At 60.4% G+C, this 556-nt stretch overlaps 1 protein-coding gene across 1 annotated transcript in view; it reads left to right on the top strand.

The window, feature by feature from the left end:
• LOC108804137 (sodium/glucose cotransporter 2-like) overlaps positions 1-517 on the top strand; it is a gene marked incomplete at both ends in the record, with an annotated part of 5,131 nt that extends 4,614 nt beyond the window's left edge. Inside the window, 2 exons of the mRNA XM_018575899.1 lie at positions 180-315; positions 410-517. Coding sequence (XP_018431401.1) covers positions 180-315; positions 410-517 — 244 coding nt within the window. The remainder of the gene's footprint in view (positions 1-179; positions 316-409) is intronic.
• Between the last annotated feature and the right edge of the window lie 39 nt (positions 518-556).

Genomic DNA, 556 nt, shown 5'->3' with positions numbered 1-556 from the left:
CAGAGGCCGAAGTACCGGACCTATAACACGCCATGGAAGGCACCGGTGACCCCCCCGGGCATGCAGAGTGGGTGGTGAGCGCAGGATGAGACCTCCTTCCGGGAGCCGGTCATGTGACGCGTTGTACCAGATGTGGGCGGATTGTATCCCGTGGTGACTCCTCCCCCTCCCTCCCGCAGGTCATCGTTCAGCGCTGTCTGGCCGCTCGCTCCCTCACGCATGTCAAGCTGGGATGCGTTCTGTGCGGTTACCTGAAGATCCTCCCCATGTTCCTGATGGTAATGCCGGGAATGATTAGCCGTGTCCTGTACCCCGGTAAGGTCTCCCCCGGGGTCACGCACCCCTCCCCATTGTCTGTCTCAGAGCCAAGACACGAGCCTGACCAGACGTGTTTTGTGGCCCCGTGTAGATGAAGTCGCTTGTGTGGTCCCCGAAGAATGTCAGCGGATCTGCAGCTCACCGATTGGATGTTCCAACATTGCCTATCCCAAGCTGGTGGTAGCTCTGATGCCGAGAGGTACGTCATTCACCGCGCCCTGTACACGCCCCGCACGCA

Source organism: Nanorana parkeri, unplaced genomic scaffold (assembly GCF_000935625.1).
Source record: "Nanorana parkeri isolate BGI_ZX_2015 unplaced genomic scaffold, ASM93562v1 scaffold5381, whole genome shotgun sequence".
NCBI classification, from domain to species: domain Eukaryota; kingdom Metazoa; phylum Chordata; class Amphibia; order Anura; family Dicroglossidae; genus Nanorana; species Nanorana parkeri.
Note: the sequence above shows the minus strand (reverse complement) of the source record. Positions and strands in the feature narration are given on the sequence as shown.